This window comes from Zalophus californianus, chromosome 7, assembly GCF_009762305.2.
Source record: "Zalophus californianus isolate mZalCal1 chromosome 7, mZalCal1.pri.v2, whole genome shotgun sequence".
Classification (NCBI taxonomy): Eukaryota; Metazoa; Chordata; class Mammalia; order Carnivora; family Otariidae; genus Zalophus; species Zalophus californianus.
In genome coordinates, this window is record NC_045601.1 from 16,014,332 (window position 1) to 16,034,831 (window position 20,500).

A 20,500-nucleotide genomic window follows, 5' to 3' on the forward strand; every position below is an offset into this window, starting at 1 on the left:
TGATTCCCAGCTCCTACCATATATTACTTAACATAACAGCAGAAGCTCGATAAATGTGTACTGAAGTAAATTATTTCAAAGGACTTAAATAAATCTTCAGTTACTTCTTTTCCAAGGTATGACATAGAACTGAAGTTGCTAGATGGTTTGCACATTTTCATTTTGACCCAGAAATTCTGTCAGAGTGCTCTTTTTCTGTAAATTACCCTCTCTAATCCTTTGCCCATTTTTCTATTGGCTTTCTTGTCTTAAAAAAAATCAATCCATAATTCTTGGTGGTTTATATATATTCCAAATGTTAGTCATTTGTCTATTACCTCTACAAAGGTTTCTCCTACCCTGTCACTTGTTTTTGAAATCCTATGTCTTTTATCATACAGAATTTATCTTTTAATGTAACCCAAATTATCAATCTTCTTTTGGATTTGGGTTTTTTATATCTTAAGAGGCACAGACTTCTATAAACAATGACTTTTCTGGGGACATAAATTCTCTCAGACTTCAGATAAACCTATGTCTACTGCATTTAACTTCTGTGGGAGGACATTAAAATGGGGCTCTTTTGGTTTCACTTTTGTCTGAAGCCCCAAAACAGCGTCAATTGTTCTCATGTTTAAGGATGAAGCTAAACCTAGCAGCATTTGCAAAGACATTATTTGAAAATAGATTCTGTATCCTTTAGCCCAACAGCTACCTTGAGATTTCAAAGGGTTGATCAAAGTTAGAAGCCCAGAAAGGATTTCTTCAAAGAAAGTTATCAATGTGCAGAATCCCACTGCCCACATCCCAGTGGAAAGGATACGGAGCTAACGAGGGAGACTCTAAATGCACAACTGGAGGTCCCTCTAAGGCAGGGGCACAGTGGTGGGTTGGGGATGACTACCAGTCTGCAGGCTGAAGAGAAACAGCCCCTGCAGCGGAAGAGAGACTCAGGTGAGAGTTGTAACTGCACTCCTGCCAATGGTAAGGTCACAGGTCAAAGTTCTGTGGTGCCTGGAGATCAGGTACTGGATTGGCAGTAGGACTTTCTCAAGGGGATACCGCCCAGAGGGTTTCTGCCAAAAGTGTGGGTTCTCTTCTGGAAGAGGCTGGACGGGTACCATCGAATGTCCAAGCTTCAACCCTAGAGGGGCCAGAGGCAGACTAAATGCACGGTAACGGGGGACAGAGAAAAAGCTACCGTTCCCTTCTCATTATCAGCCAAACGCAGGCCCAAGATGGGAGAGACTTAAACTGGAATGAAATTTGGAGTTATTTTATATAAGACTACACCCACATTTTTTATTAGAATGAGACTATTCTTATGAAAGAAAGTGATTAGAGGAATTTAAAACAATGTTTAGAGGAACCAGATATTAATTGAAATGTCATCCAATGTAGCCCACAGACCAGGCTTGACCAGGCAAGGCGGGGTAAGAGCCCTGTTTCCTGATCATGCCCTGCTCCCACAGTTCAATACCTTGGCTTTGCTTCCCACATTCCAGTGCAGCCATGGCATTAGGGTAGCACCTTCATGAGAGTTTAACATTACAGGTCTTGAGTCTACACATATTTTGCAAGTCACTGCTGTCACACAGTTATACATAAGGAAATGCGATCTTTATTTATATTAAAACTAACATTGAGTTACTTGCATACCATGTCATAGCAGCGTTATTCACAAAAGCCGAAAGGTGAAAGCAACCCAAGTGTTCCCACAGACAGATGAGTGGATAAACAAAACATGGCATACATAAATTGGAGCATTATTCAGCCTGGAAAAACAAGGAAATTTGAACAGATGATCCAACACGGGTGAACTCTGAGGATATTATGCTAAGAAATAAGCCAGTCACAGGAGGGCACAAACACTGATATGAGGAATAGTCAAAAACTCAGAGACAGAAAGTAGAAGGGTGGTTGCCAGGGGCTGGGGGAATGGGGAGTGGGGAGTTATTGTTTAATGGGTACAGAGTTTCAGTTTTGCAAGATGAATGGTGGTGATGGTTGCACACCAATGCAAAAGTATTTGACTACTGAATGGTGCGCTTAAAAATGGTTAAAATGATAAACTTTGTTCGATGTATTCTACCACAGTTAAAAATAAAATCACTCCCCACCCCCCCAAAGAAAAGAATCACCCCAAAACCCTAAATGAAAAAGGGGAAATTTAACCTTTATTAGTCAAGGATCAATGATGGGGAGAGTAATAATGAGAAGTGGCTAAGAATTATCACCGAGTCTCACCATGGGTCAGGTGCTGTGCCAGGACTTAGCAAGCAGTCTCATTCAAACCTCATTTCAAACCTACGGGGTTTAAATAGGGTTCTATTTAAAGCCCCATTCTACAGATAAAGAAACTGAGGCTAAGAAGGGTTAAGTTGCCTAATGTCACACAACTTGAAAGGAGTAGAGCCAGTTACTCTGACTCTAGAGCTAGCACCCTAACCCATCTGGCAGTGGGCAGAATTCTGTCACTGCATCCTCCCCCACCTACAGCCTCTTAGACTAGAAGAGGTCATAGAAAGCATTAGCAAAATCACTGACATTTGACTGGTTTGCCATGGTTTACACAGCCATTTCTCACTTGATACTACTCATTAAAATACTGCAGTTATGAAAGGAGGGAACTGAACCCTAGAGAAGCTAAGTAACTTAGTTCAGGTCACACTACCAGGTAGGGTTATGATCCCACAGCTTTCATCTCAGGGTCAGGGCTGCCCATCCATACACAATTCCTCATTTCACCTTTTTCACATGGGAATGTCTACAAGGAACCCTCCCAGAGAGGCTAATGGATGGTCCAAGGTCACACAGAAAGCAGTATGTTTTGCATACATCATCAGCCTATACCTTTAAAGATGCTTTGCCACGATAACACATATTCTGTAAATGTAGAGGGACAAAGTAAGGATTGGTACAGGAGCAGAGAGCTCTGTCAGCACATACAGAGTGCTTTCTTCTAAAAGCTCTTTCATTTGTGGAGTTGATGCATTAGAACCACTACTTCACATAAGCACCCAACTTTTCAGTGCCTGCCCTTCCCAGACTCCTGGTCCATTAGCTCTACAGTTATGCTGTGATCAATGGAGCAAATCCATTTAGATGGCATGTCTAGCCACTCTCATAGTAGATTCCGTACCAAAGCAGCAAAGTACACAAGAACTATACAGTACAGACCTTGAGGAATGAACTACATAAATTCTCATTGGATCCTGACTGCATGTCTACAGGGAATTCTTAAAAACGGTCTCAATAGCCCTGAGTGAACTTTATAATGGCTGAGCATAAAAGTGCAGTGCTAAGTTCTTTAGCCCAGTAGAATCTTTTCTAGTAAAATAACTCACTTCTGAGTTTGATTATGAGGCTGATGATGAGTGTGAAAGAAGCAACTGCTAGACTTGATGATTACAGGCACAAATGTGGCGAGTGGAAATTACCTGTTGGCATGTGAAAAAACTGCCACTGTGGTCTGTCTGATATCAAATGATGGTGTTATTCCAAGAATCCTTATTTGTTTGCCCTTTGTTGCTTCCAGCTCACGGGTGGGACTGGGACTAGCCCTGACAGAGCAAGCTCTATGGCAGCTACCCCCTCTTCCTGACTGGAATTTCCATCAAAAACCGAAGACCAGCAGGTGCCACCAAAGGACACCTTTGCAGCAGCACAACGTCTGAAGTCTTACCAATTAAAATTTCCATGTCTGATGGTTGGGAATCTCCCCTCTATTCAACACAAAAACATACTCCAATTTGAGGAAGAGCAAAGTGATTTCAACTGCTAATAACAGCTGACAGTTAACGAGCATTTCTTCTATTAATTACATACAGCATTAGGCAGTATGCTCCATGAAGGCAGGACTGGGTCTGTTTTCCTCACTGTGTATCTCCAGCTCTGAGTTGCATGCCTTGTGCATAGAGGGTCCTCAATAAATACTGGCTGAATCAATAAATAATCTCATTTGGTTTTCACAATAACTCCATAAGGTTTGCTACAATACTGTAATCACCATTTTATAGATGAGAAGACTGAGGCTCAGATGTCATTAAAATGTGTCCAAAATCACTCTAGCAGCAAGTGTCCGAGCTCATATGCAAACCCATGGGTACTTGACATCAGAATCTACAGTTCGAACACAACATCATTTTACTAGTATAGAAGAGACCATAGTGCTTTTCCAATACTGAGACCATCTATGAAAGGTCGGTCTAAAAGAATATATTTTGAGTCAGAATGGACAGCACTCTTGTTCAGTCATCAACTTTTAGATTTCTTCCATATTCTACAACTAAATTTAACAGAAATGACTTACCTACAAATCCTTCTTGACCAACCAGTTTCAGGGCGATTTTATCAGCCAACACTGAAGAGTTGCCATGGGCGATGTTAGCAAAGGGGCCAGCATGCACAAAGACAGGTGTCCCCTACAGAAATTGAAGAACAAATTAAAACCCCCAAAGACAAAGGGAGGAATGAACCAAGATGGTGAATCTTGGTATTTAAAGACTCACTGAAGCCATTCTGCTTTTATTAATACTGCATATTCAGTGTGCAACTTCTCTCGAAGAAAAAGAAAACACCTTGACTCTCTCAAAGGACCAAATTCCTGGTATACTCTACAACAGTGTCATTCTACACTAAATGCTGAACTAGGGAGAAAAACCTGTAAGGACTGATTATTTCCTACTATAATTTTGATAAAGCACTCATTAGCTGCCTCACTGACTATGAAGTAAACTATTTACCTCACTTCATAGTATTTTGCATTTCATATATATTTATTTTTTTAAAGAATAGAATTAAACCCCAATGGTCTAAGAGGCTTATTTAAATTTATTTTTTTCCTCCACTGAGAAATCAATCACTTCAAGAAAAATCTAAAGAAAGCAAAAAAAAAACAAAACAAAACAATACAACTAATGACCTGTGTAGTATGGAAGCAAATCCCATAAGGTTTACGTTCATTATAGCCCGTTTTTATATCTACAATAATAAACTTGCTCTTCTGATTTTTACAAATTCTGTTTTAAGTCTTTCTCATTGTTTAACTGGCTTACATATTAAAAATCTGGTAAGTATTAAGACAATAAAAGCAAAGAAAATTTTCACTCTTGGTAAAATGCTAGAGTAATTCTTACTAAAAAGGCAAAAAACAACAAGAACAAGAACAACAAAACACCAAATCAACCTCAATATAAAGGAATTATCCAAACTTTTAGATTTGATTCATTAAAGAAAATCTGTCGATATTTTCATTTTAAATGCCATTTCTATAGTTGTCCTTTATCAGTGAGAACAGACTGTAGCCCTAGCTAAAGGAATTTATCCACATGCGTTGCAATGTTGGGGTTTTATTCCGAGCCCAGCCGGGGCTGCTGGGGTGTGTCTGTGAGGCCTTGGTTCCACCTGTGAAAACAGAGGCTGCCCTCTTACTGACAGGGGGAGGCAGGGAGTGACGGGGGGAGGGAGGCTGGGAGCCACGGAAAATTCCCATGAACCACGATGGGCGGCTAGCCGAACATATTTCAAAGACAAGAGAGCTGAACAAAAGCAGGAAGAAAGGCAGTGAAAGAAAAATCATCTCTGAGAATGAAAAAGACAGAGTTTATCAAAGCCATTCTGTGAGTTCTCTATTTACTTTTCTTCCCAGAGTCCTCACGAGGCACAATGACAGGGTCCTGATGAGGTCACACAAATGTCTATGGAAATAAAGCTGGCACTATGCAATCCAAACGTAGGTGCCTACGGGTATTTTCATGTGTGTGTCTAGTGTCTAGATCTGTATACCTCTCTTTAACTTCTCACTTCTGTCCAGATAAACCTTTTAAAAGCTCTGAAGAAAACACTGTTTAGAAGAACTTCAAGTCTCCATCACCTCCTCCCCTTGCAGTCCGGGTCCGTGGCCACCTGTGGTAAGCTACTGGAGCTGGGGACAGTATTGTGAGGACAGGGTCACAGGCTCTGTCCCTGGGTCTACACACTGCAGCACGCAGTGAGGGCCTCGGTCTGAGAAGCACCGAACACTGGTCTCTGGCGGGGGACAGGTGACAGGGTGTGGCCAGGTCAGCATAAACACTTCACTGTTCCTGAGATAACCACTCCCAGGACTAGGTCAGCAGCGTTTTAATTTAAAATTAACGGCCTCATCGTGAATTACTCACTAAAGCAGTATTAGAGCCCTGTTTTTCAAACTCCTAGTCTGGAGTCTGAATGGACAAATCTGTCAAACATCATTATTAGACATTGAAACACAGAGACACACATGCTCACATGCTCACCTAATATTTATGGCTATGATACAGTACACGGAGTTAAGTACTTAGTTAAAAAACTGTGATGGGGCATCTGGGTGGCTCAGTTGACTGAGTGGCAGACTCTTTTGATTTTGGCTCAGATCATGATGGTAGGGTCCTGAGATCAAGCCCCATGTTGGGCTCTGCACTGAGCGCGGAGTCTGCTTGAGGTTCCCTCTCCCTCTGCCTGTGGCCCTCCCCCCGCTTGCACTCCTGCTCTCTCTCTCTCTCTCTCTCTCTAAAATAAACAAATAGAATCTTAAAAAAAAAAAAAATCTTTCCAGGAGATTTTAACGTGCAGAACTGAGAACTACCAGTCTCCCAGCAACTTGCCGCATGGTAACCCTTGAAAGCCCACTATGGGAGTAACAATCAAGTGTATCCGAACATGAGCACTAGAGCACAATCTGTACACTGATCAGTGATTTTCAGACTATTGGCCAATTTAGATTCCTAGTGCCACTCATTAGCCAGGTGCATCTGGAATGATAAGGACCCAAGTAGCAGAATTCATACATGCAGATATTTTAACTGAATGTTGTGTTTACTTTTTAAATGATGCCCACTGTCGGTTAAAGTAATGACAAAGTGGCCTAGTCTTAAATGAAAAATAGACAGAAATGTGAGTACCACAAGAATGGTCGAGGAGCAGCCCAGCCCTCTGATTCATTCCCTAATAGAAACTAGACTTTTAGAATGGGTGTTATCTTAAAGGTGTGGGTAATTTTTTTTAAAGATTTTATTTATGTGTGAGAGAAAGAGAGCATGCACAAGCAGGGGAGGGGGCAGAGGGAGGGGGAGAAGCAGACTCCCCGCCGAGCAGAGAGCCCAACACGGGACTTGATCCCAGAACCCCAGGATCGTGACCCGAGCTAAAGGCAGACGCCCAACCGACTGAGCCATCCAGATGCCCAAGGTGTAGGTAATTTTTAATTTAAGAAAGATAGGTATCTGGGGCGCCTGGGTGGCTCAGTTGTTAAGCATCTGCCTTCGGCTCAGGTCATGATCCCAGGGTCCTGGGATCGAGCCCCGCATCGGGCTCCCCGCTCAGCAGGAAGCCTGCCTCTCCCTCTCCCACTCCCCCTGACTTGTGTTCCCTCTCTCGCTGTGTCTCTCTCTGTCAAACAAATAAATAAAATCTTAAAAAAATAAAAGAAAGATAAGTATTTAAAACAGTAAGCTGATTATCCCTAATAATGATGATAATAACATGTTCGTTTTTAAGGGAGAAGTGTTATGAGGAAGCAATATCACGTTTCTTTGTGAGTTATTTTCATTCACTTATTTATTAAACAGATATGTATTTTTAGGAGCCATATGGTAAAAATAAGTATTCATTTAATTATTCAACAAATGCTTGCTGAGCACCTAATGTGTGTGAGGCACCTTCTAGGAGCTGCGATCTGGTGGTGAGCCAGGTGGAAAAGATCCTGCTCCCATCCTGGTGGATGGATGGACAAAGAAGTAGGGAACTCTTGGATGATGCTCCGTGCCACGCCCAGAATGACAAGACGGTGATAGGTCACATGACTGGGGCTGTGTTGGACTCAGTGGCCCGGGAAGGCCTCTCCAGGGTGCTGAGATTAAAGGACATGAGTCCCAACGGACAAGAAGGAGCCAGACACATGAAACTGGGAGGGGCATCCCAGGCAGGGGCAGAGAGAATGAGGGAGGAGGCAGGGGAGGGCCCCATCCTGCAGGGTTTCTAGCCAGAATGAGGACCAGTGTAAACCACCCAAGAGCTCTAAGCAGGAGCGCAACAGGACCTGATTCAGTTTCAGAGCTCTAGGGTGGCTGAGCAGAGAAAGGATTCTGGAAGAAAGAGTGTTAGCAGTAGCCACTGTGGCAAGGCGGGAGGGTACGCTGGAGGCCGGGGCAGCAAGAGAAGTGGACAGCTCGGAGACGCTTCAGGAAGGGAGGCTCTGCAGGGATGGAGGTGGGGGGCCGAGGAGAGGGAACCGGGCTCCAGGACGACTTCTCGGATTTTGGCTGGAACCACTGACTAGGTTTGAAATCAAAGACCCTATTTTATAACCAAGTTTGATATGCAATGGCTCTTGGCAAGTACATCCACAACTCTGAAATTCCGAGGTCACGAGATTCAGAGCAAGAGTTCAGGGGTCATGGGGCGTCTGGGTGGCTCAGTCGGTTAAGCATCTGCCTTCAGCTCAGGTCGTGTTCCCAGGGTCCTGGGATGGAGCCCCGCATCGGGCTCTCTGCTCGGCGGGGAGCCTGCTTCTCCCTCTCCCCCTGCCACTCCCTTTGCTGGTGCTCACTCTCTCTCTCTCTCTCAAATAAATGAAATCTTAAAAAAAAAATGTTTGGGGGTCAGCACATGGCTGATGGGGGGGAAGTACAGCTGGAGAAGTGAGGGCTCAGACTCTCCGACATTTAGAAGCTGAGCCAAGGCCAGGCCAGCAAACGAGACCGAGGGGAAGATAGCAGGAGGCCCAGGGCCACAAGGTGTCCCAGAAGCCAGAAGAACCAAGGGCTCCAGAAAGAAGAAACATCAGCTGGGTCGGACCCTGTGAAGAGGCCACACAGAGAAGGACAGAGAAACAAAGACTTGGTCACACAGAGGGACAGGTGACCGTGACAGAAGCATCCAGGAGATGTGGAAGCTTAGGTCAAGCTGAAGTTACTGAGGAGAGGCGGGTGGCAAGGTGGAGACCCAGGTCACAGACGTTAGTATCTGACTGTGACAGAGAGCAGAGAAATGGAGCAGTAGCTGGGTGGGGACACTGGGTCCTGGGAATTTGGGGGACTGTTTTATTTTAAGACTTCTATCAGAGCCTACTTGCATGCTGACGGAACGGCAGGAGAGAGGAAGGAGCTCACGCTGCAGGAGGGAGAGGCCCCACCAGAAGGTGCTTGTGCTCTCAGCCCCCGGCTCAGCACTGCACCCTTACCTCGGACCTTCCAGCTCTGGCTGGTTCTGCCCATTTCTGGCATGTTGCCTTGCATTTGGATTCTTGCTCTCTGCTGGAGCCTTTCTGACTGTAGAGCACATCCCTGCCCACAGGCCTTTGAGCTACATGTTACCCTCCGCCCAGAAAGCTCTTCCTCACACGCAGCTCAGTCTCCTGGTTTGTTCACATCTCTGGTCATCAGACGCCACCCACCTCGCCCTCTGTTCTCTCATTCCCTCTTATTTTTCTAATTCAGTCCTTGCCACCAGCTGACATGTTATGTACTGACTCATTTCTCTATCCTCTGTCTCCCCCACTAAGGGACAAGCTCCAAGAGGGCGGGACTTTGTTGTCCTAAGCTCCTACTGCAAGGCCTGCCCAAGTCATGGGTTCAGTGAACACTCAATCTTCACAATAGCCCGGCTAAGTAAGTCTTCGTTACTATCACCATTTTACATGGGGGAAAACAGAGGCTGAGATTAGCAAATACTTGGCCAAGGTCACAGTCAGTAAATGGCAGAGGGTACATTCAAACTGAGCTTTCTATCGGCTGAATGAATAAATGGATGGAGATTCTGCTTGTCTTCCTCCAATCTACCTGTGCCCTGGGCAAGGGCAGGGTAAATCTAATGAAAGGGGGGTACAGCATGTTTTCCTGGGAAGCATTTCTCAGCATATACTCTGTGTTTTGCTTGGGAAAAACAAACCAAAAAACCCTAAACCTAATGATTATGAGAAGCTAAGTCCAAAAAAAGGCAAAACAGAAAACATCACGTAAACATCGCTCCACAACTTACCGACATATTAGATACAGAATTTTTATGTTTCTACTGCATTACCCAAGGAAAGAATCTATACATACACTTCTAACTTTTTTCGGATGTCCAAGGACTTATTCTGATGCTCCCTGTGGGCTCACATTGGCTGGAAATTCTCACTTTGTGTGGGGATGCACACGCAATGCGATGAATGCAATGTCAACAATTTCTTCTTTTTTAAAATATTTAAATGTTTTTTAATATATAAAAAATAATTGGAGACTTAATTCAATCCTAGCAGCTATTATGACTTTTAATTTATCACAATACATATTTTTTAAAATTATTAACATAGAATGTATTATTTGTTTCAGGAGTAGTGGTCTGTGGTTCATCAGTCTTACACAATACCCAGTGCTCAGCACAACACATACCCTCCCTGAAGTCCATCACCCAACCACCCCATCCCCCCACCCCCTCCAGCAACCCTCAGTTTGTTTCCTAAGATTAAGAGTCTCTTATGGTTTCGTCTCTGGTTTCGCCTTGTTTCATTTTTTCCTCTCTTCCCCTATGATCCCCTGCCTTGTTTCTTAAATTCCGCATATCAGTGAGATCATATGATAATTATCTTTCTCTGATGTCAACAATTTCTATAAAAAGAAAATCACTTACTTCTAGGGTCTGCATCAGATTTGGTTTTATTGCATCTTTCATCAAAACTGTCAAGGCACCTGTGACCCCCTAAAGGAGAGAAACAAAACAAAACAAAACAAAACAAAACCTGCTTTAGATTGTTGACAAAAGATCATCCGTGCCAAGGTGAATCTCGTGGCCGTTTCTGAGCAGCCTGCCTCGCAGGTGGGCATTCCCGCAGGCTGCATTCACCTCCGAGCTGCAGGGGACACAGGCTGGATCCTTCTCTCCCCCACTTGAATGGAGTCAACCATTCTCAGATGTGACGTGATGGGGAACTAGCAGTCCTCGCCTTTTTTAAGAAAATCTTCCTTGATGGTGTTTACGAGGCTTGCCATAAAACAGATCTTTCAGTCTGCCTAAAAGTGTCTTCTGGCAATTACGCACATTATTTTTTCATACCAGAGATTATGCTATTGCCTGAAGAAATCAGATAAAGTAGGAAAATCAGGCTGTTGACTGAGCAGGAAACGGAGAGGGATAAAGGGGAAGGTCTAAAAGCACCCATTTTTCTAAAAGCAACGAAGAAACCACTGGTTTCCCAATGCCTCATCCCACAGAGAAAGAAGGCACTCAGGAAGCGGCTACATTGGAAAAGCTTCTCGTTTTCCGTGCCTCCGGCTGTCTGTCTGCCTGAAACAGAGCTGATGTCACCTGCACATAAAATGCAGCTGCCTCCTCCCCCAAGCCTGCAAAGCTCTGGCTGGGGCTCCCACTGCGCCCCCGTTTCCCATTCCTGGAAAAGACAGATGGGAGAAGGAAGAAACAGGGGAGAAATCTGAGAACTGCTAGGAAAAGTGGGCCAAAAAAAGGCCACAAGGAAAGCTTTAGGAAAACAAAACCCACAATACAAAACCCTTCCACCTTCTCAACAGACACCGGCCAAGTGCCTTCAAAACACCAGGACCGTAAGGCAACAATGAGTAAGCGCCGTGGGAACATCGCCTTGAAAAGTTAATCAGGGCACGTCACGGATCTCAACACATCAGGTGGCAGAATCTTGAGGGTGTAAGGTTTACAGGAAAATCCAATTTATTTTCTGCTTTCCTGTACAAAGTATAAGAAATGTCACCTACCTATTACAAATAATATTAGGATGTTTTACTGTGAAAGCTGTTGGTCAGGAAGGGCTCAAAGAAATTAGTTCTCTATTCTTTACACAAAGCAGACAGCAAAGTAGGCGTCCGCTGAGCTTTCTGGATGCTGTGTTTGCTTATACTTCCCAGTATAAGCGAGAAACTAGAGGAGGACGGAAGGTGGACATTTCGATTGGACTGCCTCAGGTAGAGTGCACCTGCTTATTTTCCTGGGACATCTCTTATCTTATGTTCCTTCTAACACATTGACGATCCTCGAGCCCATGAAGAGAGAGTAGCTCTGCGGCTGTCATGGTCACCCTGAACCCTGCACCTGTTCCATATTCCGAGTCCAGGGGGAGAGAGTCTGCATACATTCTTCCAGAGGATGCCAAAATCGATCATCTTAGGAGAAACGTTTAAAAGCCATCTACTCGAATTCTCATGGCAATACGTAAGTCCTTTTGGCCAAATCAGAGTATATAAAAAAATTATAAAGTAGTGAAACCAAAAGACAGAAGCTCCTAAAATCCTCCCTCAATTTTCCACAAAAGACCAGCTCTTGAGAGTTCCAGCTGGATAAAACATAATCGGAAGAAGTTAGGCGCTTTTGGTAAACAAGAGACACAAAAGATGACTAAAAAGAGTAAACTTGGGGTTTATTTTCAGATCTGAGGTTTTTATCACACACACGCAAAAATAAATGTAGGGAAATCATATTTGCAGATTAAGTTTCAGACTATTTCGGATGCATATTTGATACCCAAGATTAAGAGGACACAGGGAAATATACTGATACAGAAACCGTAATATGTTAGTTTATGTAGAAATGTTGCAATGTTCGTAATGTTTAAAAAACAGTACCTTTACAGCAACCTGGATTTGGGTTTTCTCATCAAGCTTTACACGAAGCATCCTAGGGGCTGCTAATAAAATACCTAATTGAGTTGACAAGACCTACAAGATGAGTCAGTCAGATTCATCTCTCCAAAAGCAGCCAAAAAGTAATCAAGACACTCTGGCAAAGGATTCCAATTACATCCTAAGCCCTCAGAATTAAAATATTAATTTGCCTTTTCCGTTTCCAACTATCAGCGTGCATTTTAGCTGCCATCACGGTACGTGAGCCGTATGTGGGAGAGTTAGCTGAAGATCAGGGTGCTTAATGGCTTTCCCAACGCCTCCGTCCTACCTACGCACAAACACGTGAAACAGCTATACCACCAACGGGGTTTAAGTTAACAGCAAAGTAACTACAAAGAGGAAAAAAGATGAGCATGCCAAATTAGAATGAGCGCTCACAAGAGGAAGTGATGCGCCAGGATACCCAGAAAGCTGATAGAAGGCATCGTTGCACTCAAAAGGGAGCTAGATGAGTAAAACGGATTAAGGGGAAGATCTGGTGTCATAACGCGACACCCAAATATAAAGCACAGAATTAAACAAGCCAGGGCCAATTTTCACTCTACCTTCCCTTTCATACAGGTGGAGTCACTTTCTTATTCATTGGAAGGGGCGATTTGTCCTCCATTTAAAGCAGGCACGATGGCCCTTTGCGAAAAAGCCGTGAGCTAAGAGGTTGCCCCGCCCAGCGCAGAGAGCACAGATCAGGGCTGCCAAGAGTCCTGGAAGGCTTAGGAAATAAATGTCACGCACTTTGGCTGCAGCCAGGGACGAGAACATTATAGACGCTGTAAGACAAACAGGCTTGGGAGGGGAAAACGTGAGTGTAGACGTGGTCTGGGATTTCTACGACACATGCTGGTAAGAAGACCTCCATTCTCCTGAACACAGAGCAGGGCCACGGCGAGCTCTCTCGAGCTCCTGAGATAGACACACTCACCAAATCTTCTGCTGTCACGGGCTGCCCATTTTTGTCACTGGCCACCACCATTCTTCCCAGCCGCTCCTTCATGTCCGCCAGGCTGTCAGTCAAGGCCAGCACTGCCATGATCTCGCTGGCCACTGCGATGTCAAACTGTGCCTGAAAAGCCAAAGCAGAAGTACTGGTCAGCGACAGTGCCATCTGGACATCCATTTGCACCGGGAGTGGTATTTCAGCAATTAAATTCCTGAAGGCCGGGGGCGGGGGGGGGGGGTCCAGCCTCAAAGCGTCAATCTCGCATTGGCAAGTGTTTGCAGTGCTGGACACATGCACACTCTCGTGCTTGGTGCCCTCTGGGGCGGGCTCTCTACTGGTGACCAGGCACTTCTTTGATTTTGTTCTGCTGAACAGGACTCAGCCTGGCTGGACCGCTGCGACCCCCGTCCGTGGCACTCTGTGGTTGGCTTTTGCAGCACGTCTCAGACACGTAATTAATGATTAATGCGACTGTCTGTCTGACGCATGTCTCTCCACGACCGAAAGTGGTGCCACGAAGGCAAGAACCTTGGGAAGGCTTTACTCCTGAGTCCCCAGCGTGGCGCACGGGGTGTGAAACCCAGCAGGCACTCAGTACATGTCCCCTAAATAAACACCTGCTGGCTGTCTCCACTGTTATCGTTGGTGTGTCCAAGGGGTGGCATTTGTCCAGCAAAGAGATGAGGAGCAGACAGTGAGAGATGGTGCTGGGGCCAGTTTCCCAGAGTCAGAGCTTCACACGGCAGTGTGGACAGCCCGTCGTGTATAGTCCCCCCAAGTCAAAAGGTGACACAGAATCAAATTTCCGCTGCCCATGGGGGCTTGGCCCCATCAGACCTTGAAGTGCCCAGCAATGAACACTGGACAGAAGCGACTTTCTGTGAAATATGTCTAGGCCTTCCTAGTCCCTCTCCTGGCTCTCACTGCAGGCTGTACACGGTCCAACAGGAACTACAAGAGAAATGAGGAACATGCCTTCCTCCTCCTCATAGTTCAGCCACTGGACAAGATCACTTCATTCAGCTCTGCCTGAATTCTCTTCTTCCCAAGGGGTCTGTGCAGCAGCCAAATGCAAGCTTACATAGAGAGGAAATGGGCAGGGGTCACACCTTAGAAACATTTTATTGTCCCTTGCTGTCACTGACAAGAAAGGAAATGAAATAAGGAGCTTTCTGGCTACTTCCAGGTGAGATTTCATTAGTCACGGATGTAGTGAAAAAATATTACCTGAAAGTCAAATACAACTATGCTCAATTATTACATTTTCAATATAACCCATTCCAAACACCAGTGACTTTTCATTGTATGATATTTAGGATTCTCTATACTACTATTCCATTATAAACAGTGCATATTAAAAACGCCTGAAAATTCTGAGGCTTTCTATGCAAAACATGAAACTAGAGATACTCTTAAAATATTAACTATATAAGTAATTAAGTAGCATTTATAATACACATATAAGCTCTACATTTGTAGTCATTATAACTTCAAAATTCTGTACCTTGAAAAACATGAAAAATGAAACAAATTAGGTCAATTTAAATATCACTTATTGGGACCCCTGGGTGGCTCAGAGGGTTAAGCATCTGCCTTTGGCTCAGTTCATGATCTCAGGGTCCTGGGATCGAGTCCCACATTGGGCTCCCTGCTCAGTGGGGGGCCTGCTTCTTCTGCCCGCCACTCCCCCTGCTTCTGCTATCTCTCTCTCTGCTTGCTCTTTCTCTGACAAATAAAATCTTTAAAAAATATTAATTTTTTATTTTTATTTTTTATTTATTCATTTATTTGACAGATACACAGCGAGAGAGGGAAAAGAAGCAGGGGGAGTGGGAGAGGGAGAAGCAGACTTCCTGCTGAGCAGGGAGCTGGATGTGGGACTTGATCCCAGGACCCTGGGATCATGACCTGAGCCGAAGGCAGATGCTTAACAACTGAGCCACCCAGGCGCCCCCACTCATTAATCTTATTGACCGAAAGATGTACCTATTATCAGGCTGCTCATTTTTGTTTTGCAAATAAAGTATTTCAGAATTATATATAGAGATTTTTATTGTTTTTCACAAATTTACACAAAGAACGATATGCGACGTTGGATGTATGTGAATCAGCATGGCTTTTCTGGAAGGTAATGTTGAAACATGTATCAACATTGGGAATCTTCTTCTTTGACTCTTCAATGGCAGATCTGGGAATGTGTCCTAAGGATATCATCAGACAATCCACACAAATATGTGTGTATGTTCCTGCAGCTTATAATAGTCCAACATAACAAGTACTCCAAGTGTCCATTTACAGGAACTGGCTGAATTGGTTACAGTACATCCACAAGAGGAGTAATAGAGCCGTTAAAAACGATGATACAGATCTACCTTTACTAACATAAAAATATGTCAGGGGTGCCTGAGTGCTTCAGTTGGTTGAGCGTTCAACTCCTGAATTTGGCTCAGGTCATCATCTTGGGTGGTGAGATCGAGCTCCGAATCGGACTGCGTTCAGCAGGAGGTCTCCCTCTCCCTCTGCTCCTCCCCTGCCCCCTTTCCTCTCTCTCAAATAAGTATATCTTTAAAAAAAAAAAGTCAATAGAGTCTTATGGTTAAAGAAAATAATTAAAGCTCGTAAATATAATCTTTTTATTTAAAAATAGATGTATGCATAAAGCAATACAAGATATAACCTTGGGTAAGTAACTGAAGATAATATGCCTGCCTTTCCCATTTGTAAACCAGACTTACAAACTAGATGCACTATGTGTAATGATTATAAGGCACTTAACAGGCATTCAAATCACAGCCATTATTAACCTCTCATCTCTCCAGTACCTGGTTACAGTACAAAAATACTTGGAGAAAGTGTGAAAGGGCTTAGTTACCAATCCCCCCTCATTCGCAACCCTTTTTCAGAAGTAATTCATGTCAGAAGTTGGTGTACATCTTTCCAGCTTCCATTCTGTGTTTATATACATACAGGAACACATATGCTGGCTTTTTCTGAATATACCCTGGATTAAACTATACAGACTTCAAATTATTTTCATGTGTAATTTTTTTTTTAACCTTTCCATTTCCCAATTGGGATGAGAACTCTACTTGCTACTTCCCCTATGGGCACTATAATATTTCCACCTGCCCTATCTATGGTACAGAATGATGTACGGAAGATATGTAACTGCCCCTCCTGATGGATGTTTAGATTGTTTCAAATTTCACCATTACAAATAATACTGCAATTAATATCCCTATATATAGACTTTTTTTTTCTTGCACATGAGCAAAAATTCCTCCACCTTTACTTTTTCTATATCCTAAAGCTGAATTCTTGGGTCATTTCAAATCTTAGTACAAACAAACTATCATCCAAGACACTTTACTAATTTAAACTCCAACAAACACTGTATAAACGCCTCTACTTCTTTGTAAACTCAGTACCATTCAATACTAATTTATTTGTTTTTATAAGCTCACGGGTAAATAGTACCTCATTGTTTTAACTTGCAGTTTTACGATCACTTGTTGGCATTTTATTTGTGTTTACAAACTGCTCTTATTCTATGCATTTATTTAGCAATTATCGAATACCTAACTACTGCTATATAACAAAGTTCGCAGCTCTGACAATAAAACCCCTGCCCTTATAAAACTCAGGTTTGAGGAGGGAGAGGCAGAAAGTATGCAAGATAAAGAGTGCAGGCAAAGGAAAGAGGGTGTTGTGGGACAGGCAGTCCTGGTTTTTTGTTTTTTTAAGATTTTATTTATTAGAGAGAGCATGCGCATGAGCAGGGGGAGGGGCAGAGGGAGAGGGAGCAGCAGACTCCCCGCTGAGCGGGGCTCCATCCAGGACCCTGAGATCATGACCCCAGCTGAAGGCAGACGCCCCACCGCCTGAGCCCCCCCAGGCGCCCCCAGGCAGCCCCAGCTGTAAAGGTGAGCAGTGAAGGCCGCACGGAGCGCAGAGTATGGGAGTAGCACATCGTGGAAGCTCTTTTTAAGTCTGGTGCATTACTCTTTCATTATAGCTAATGCAAACATTCCCTCCCACTCTGTTACTGGTCTTTTGATGTTTTTCTATGTGTCCACTTCTCATGTTCAAGAGCTTAACTTTTTATGATGTCAAAATGGTCTCTTCTTTCGGGTCTCTGCATTTCACGTCCGTGACATTCACACCTGCAGCGGCTGCTGACGTGTCCGACTTGTCCCTACTGCTTTTGCATCTTCTACTCAGCGTGCCCGACTGTTGTTGCTTTTCTTCTCCTCAAGGAGCCTGAAAACTCCTTTTCCTTCAGGAGTCGGAATCCATTTCCCAGGGCCACTTTGCATTGAGTGCTGCTGGTGAGAAGTCTGATGCCCACTCGGGGCTCAATCCTGAGGGACCAGCCAGGACTTTTTTGTCTGCGGCAGTTCTTTGGAATTTTGTTGCACCCTTAGTGTTGGTGTGAGTGTTACACTCATCCTGCGTGGCCCTTGTTAGAGTCTCAAATGTGCAAATTCATGTTTTCCATCAAGCCGGTGCATTTGCTTTCTGTTATTTCCCTGAACACCTTCTTGCCTCCCTTCTGTTGCTCTCACCTGGACCTCCTATGAGATGCATATTAGAACTTCTTGATAGGTTTCCCATGTCTCCGGCCTTTTTCTTTACATTTGCTACAGCTTTCCCTTTCGTACCGTGTTCAGACAGAATTCCTAGGCTTGCCCTGCCCTCTCCAATTCATTTAAGGCTTATTCTCTTATCCAGTCCACAAACTCGATTTTTATTTTCACTTCATGGTTTTCCTTCCAAGATTTCTACCTCTTTTTTTCACAGCAGGCATTTTTCCTTGTACGAAGGCTCTCTCAGTCTTCTGAGGATACCGATGGTATTCTTTGTAAAGACTCCTCCCACAGGACTTGACATCTTCTTTTCCTTGGCCATTGTGAGCGTCCCTTTGCTGGCTTTGGTGTCACGTTTCATGATGCACGTTTACTTTTGATGCTGGTGATGCCTGGCTTTGATCCGCATTTTTACCTGTCAGTGGCCCTGATTTCTGACGACCCCAGCTTACCTGTAGAGATCAGAGAGGGCAGGACCCAGGACTCGCCGATGTTCCATTACCAGGCCTGTGCACACTCACAGGGCCATGGCTAGTCCTTCGGATGCCATCCGCGAGGTGAGAAAAGGTTGCCCTTTCCTTAAAAAAAGTGCTGCAATCAGGGCACCTGGGTGGCACAGTCGGTTGAGCGTCCAACTCTTGGTTTTGGCTCAGGTCGTGATCTCAGGGTGTTGAGATCAAGCCCCACGTCAGGCTCCACGCTCAGTGGGAGTCTGCTTGAAATTCTCTCTTCCTTCCCCTCTGCCCCTCCTGTTCGTGCTCTCTCTCAAATAAATAAATCTTAAAAAAAAAAAAAAGTGCCACAATATACTACTTTCCTTTGAGAAAGATGCTTTTCACTGCCTACAGGAGGCACAGTACACACGCAAGGTTTTGACTGTGACTTGAGGGGTCCCCCGGGCCGGGCGGTACACTGAGGCACGGGCCTCAGGACCACACTCAGGATCCCGTGCTGCAGCTCAGCATAGGTGTCCCGGGACGGTGCCTGTTTCCCTCTCGGGAGCTGTCCCCATCCACTGACGCTGACGGGTGTGCAGGCCCACTCTAACTCTGAAGTAGGACATCTCTTGCCTTTGAATGTAGAGACCCCTAAAACACTCCCAACATGTTTGGGGCTGTGCTTTCCTCCACGAATCCAACTCCATCTTCCCAGCTTTCAGAAGCTTCCCGAAATTATATGGCAATGATTCTGGTTTCCTAGCATGGATGTGGACTAACTGTTGGAAATCAGTTCATGGGTCCAAGTTCCAGGATACAGAGGAGCAGGGAGGGAAGGTACATGGGCTTAGTTCGTCTTGATTCAATTCTCAGATTTGCTGCTTAATTCAAAATTTCGAATGGTCCAAAAGTCTATTAGGTATGAGAACTGAATATTATAGGAAAAGTGATTTTTTCACTAATAAAAATTTGACAACGTAAAGGCCATAAATCTAATACCATCTATGAAGTTTATTATACTCTAGAGGCTTGCTACACCTGATTGAAAAATCACAGAATGGTTTTATGTTCCCTAAGCATCCTTCTCCACATGAAATGAAGGTGAGCATCATAATTTACCTTCTGCATTTTCTGCATTTGGGTAACAAGATGTAATCCTTAAAAACACTTCAGGCTATTAAACAAATAATGGGGTGTTTATTCTTTGGTTTATGAGACTTGAGTAATGTGTTTGAGATTTTCTTTCTTTTTTTTTTTAAAGATTTTATTTATTTGACAGAGAGAGAGCACAAGCAGGGGAAGCGGCAGGCAGAGGGAGAGGGAGAAGCAGGCTCCCCACTGAGCAAGGAGCCCAACTCGGAGCTCAATCCCAGGACCTGGAGATCATGACCCTAGCCAAAGGCAGCTGCTTAACCAACTGAGCCACCCAGACGCCCCTGAGATTTTATTTTTTCAGCTGTTAAGCAGATGTAGTATTAACTTGGTGGATTTGCAATAAAATATGTAAAGATTTATATTCAAAAGACACCTTGAGTGGTTCTTCCCAGAACTACAACTGAAGTCACCCAGGAAAAGGATGGTAACAAAATACCAGGGCCTTCCTGCCTCCTGATCCTCTCCCAGTCCTGCTGAGGGATGGAAAGCAAACACCCTGAAATGATGAGAAACCCCCTGGCCACTGCAGGTGGACGTCCGAGAAGAGAGACGCAGAGAACCAGCTTCGGGGCTGGTATAAACCAATGCTAGCAAGAACAAAGCCATTCCCCTGAAGAAATGTCACGTACCTGCCGGGAATACCCCTTCTCTGTGGGTGCCTGCCCAATCGTTATTTTTCGTAGAAATCGGTCATTTGTATCCAGTACTGAAAAAGAGAAAAAGTGTCTTCAATCCACAAGTATGGACTGGCTG

The 20,500-nt window shown here is 44.2% G+C and overlaps 1 protein-coding gene across 3 annotated transcripts in view; it reads right to left on the reverse strand.

The window, feature by feature from the left end:
* Window positions 1-20,500, reverse strand: part of MTHFD1L (methylenetetrahydrofolate dehydrogenase (NADP+ dependent) 1 like) — a 185,675-nt gene that overhangs the window by 101,260 nt on the left and 63,915 nt on the right. For all 3 annotated transcript variants that reach the window (XM_027602569.2, XM_027602570.2, XM_027602571.2), the window contains exons 17-20: window positions 20,377-20,453; window positions 13,552-13,692; window positions 10,612-10,680; window positions 4,292-4,403 (exon numbers count right to left, since the gene is read on the reverse strand). In XM_027602569.2, coding sequence (XP_027458370.2) covers window positions 4,292-4,403; window positions 10,612-10,680; window positions 13,552-13,692; window positions 20,377-20,453 — 399 coding nt within the window. The remainder of the gene's footprint in view (window positions 1-4,291; window positions 4,404-10,611; window positions 10,681-13,551; window positions 13,693-20,376; window positions 20,454-20,500) is intronic.